At 35.5% G+C, this 1,880-nt stretch overlaps 1 protein-coding gene and 1 long non-coding RNA gene across 2 annotated transcripts in view; one reads left to right on the top strand and one right to left on the bottom strand.

Annotated features, from left to right (window-relative positions):
• The first annotated feature begins 687 nt into the window (after positions 1–687).
• LOC109589177 (uncharacterized) lies at positions 688–1,064 on the top strand. Its single transcript, XR_002188572.1, has 3 exons — positions 688–715; positions 773–868; positions 971–1,064. It is a non-coding gene; the product is annotated as an uncharacterized LOC109589177 (long non-coding RNA).
• Positions 1,065–1,753: 689 nt separating this feature from the next.
• LOC109589176 (uncharacterized) overlaps positions 1,754–1,880 on the bottom strand; it is a 2,586-nt gene continuing 2,459 nt past the window's right edge. The window contains exon 5 of the mRNA XM_020005299.1: positions 1,754–1,762. Coding sequence (XP_019860858.1) covers positions 1,754–1,762 — 9 coding nt within the window. The remainder of the gene's footprint in view (positions 1,763–1,880) is intronic.

Raw genomic sequence — 1,880 nt, 5'->3', positions numbered from 1 at the left:
TTTAAATTATATATTAATAACCTATTATATATATGAAATAATTACCTAAAGTATAATCTGTTTCCAATAGTTTTATAATAAGGTAAGGAATAACAAGTTTGTTCATGTTTATTGTCTAGAACTAGTATCCTTAGTGTATTATTGGTCCTGAGAGATTCCATCAGTACCAGTACTCCATCAGTATCAATGTTAGTATGGTGGAGCCAAAGGTCAGATAGTGTGTGGTTGTAGAGTAAGAGTTCAGCTAGTGACTGAGCACTGGTTGAAGTGATGTCAGGATTGTCACGAAGATCTAAGTTAGTAATTGTTTTATTATTAATTAATGATTGTGTTAGTGCAAGGACTCCATCATCATTGATGGAGTCATGACTGATCACTAGTTCCTTTAATGAAGTATTGTTTGTTATTTTGTGTGACAGTAAGAGGATGACATCTTTTGTTATTTTAGTGTTTCTTATATAAATCCCCTTTATTGTTCTTATCTCTAGTGCTAGTGACATCAATAGGTATACAATATCAGGTGATGAGTGATAGAGGTAAATTTTCCGATGACTGTCCGTTAATTGACTGATCACTTCCTGACATTGACCTGCTGATGGTTTAGTGAGGAATACACTACCAACGGTCCACTCCACCTCTCCAGTCTCTTCTCCTAATAATAAACACAGTCAGTCAGTTAATGTGCGTATATTATTATTTTAATACAGTATAATAGGTAAAATGATAATATTATATTATTTTATTAATGATGTTTGTTTGTGTGTTGTTCCAGGTGATGCTGGTTTTTGTACCAGTAAGTCATTACAGCTGCTAGGATGGAATGGGTGTGGTCTATCTTTTATCATGTGACAGGAAACAAAAATCAATTGTACGTTTTATTAATGTATTGGAATTAATAATTATTGTCCCTCCCTCTCTCTCCCTTCATCACTCTCATTCTCATTCTTTCTCACTCTCTCTCTTTTCATAGTCCTTGGTCCATTATGCCAGCTAGTCAACTTCAAAGCACAAGCTAATGTAAGCATATACCATATACATGTATCTGGTAATTATACTATATCCCAACTGAGTTTGACAGCAGCTGCTTGCAATTTGAAATATGTAGCCATACATCACGATTCGCTAATGATGTCTTATATTGATATTCATAGAAGCATGGCTGATATTTTACAGCTGCATGATTGGCCTGTATTTGACTCTTAAATGGATTTTGTTTGTTCTGATAAGCAGTACAATAGCTGCTGGAGTCAACTACCGTAGATCGGGAAATTTTTGTTATTAAAATATTTTTGTGGTTGAAGTGACCCACGAAATTTTGACACACAAAATATTTTCTACAGTGAATAATTAGATTACTGAAATTAATCTATTCTAACGTGCAGTAGTGCATGCACGGCTGGCACGAGGCTCTTCTAAAAGCCCAGTGAAGACCTGAAGCTCTCACCCAAGAGGCTCCTTGTCAGTTTCAGTGCTGTCACGAGCAACTTCCATCGAATAGCAGTCCACCATTGTCAAGAGTTAGTAGCCACGTGTCCCGTTTATAACGCATCCAAAATTTTTCATGTTGAAAAATTTTGTGGATGGGTCAACCAACGAAAATAAAATACCTTGAAAAAATTTCACACCAATTATTTTTAACACAAAAATTTCCTGATCTACGGTAGTCTTCATAAAGGCCATCATTATCAAATGATCTTGCTCTGTTAGCTTTTTAAAAGAAGAATTATCAGTTTGGGCAAATCACTACATGTTCTTATGTAAACTATGACATAGACAAATTGTCATAAAACGTCATTTTGGTATGTCATTGGGTTTATAGGGAGAACCCGGTTCTCAGGGTTCCCAAGGGCTGAGAGACCCAAGACCTGAGATCCTATGAT

Source organism: Amphimedon queenslandica, unplaced genomic scaffold (assembly GCF_000090795.2).
Source record: "Amphimedon queenslandica unplaced genomic scaffold, v1.1 AMPQUscaffold_11571, whole genome shotgun sequence".
Lineage (NCBI taxonomy): Eukaryota > Metazoa > Porifera > Demospongiae > Haplosclerida > Niphatidae > Amphimedon > Amphimedon queenslandica.
The sequence above is the reverse complement of the archived record's forward strand: the minus strand, read 5'-3'. Positions and strand labels throughout refer to the sequence as shown.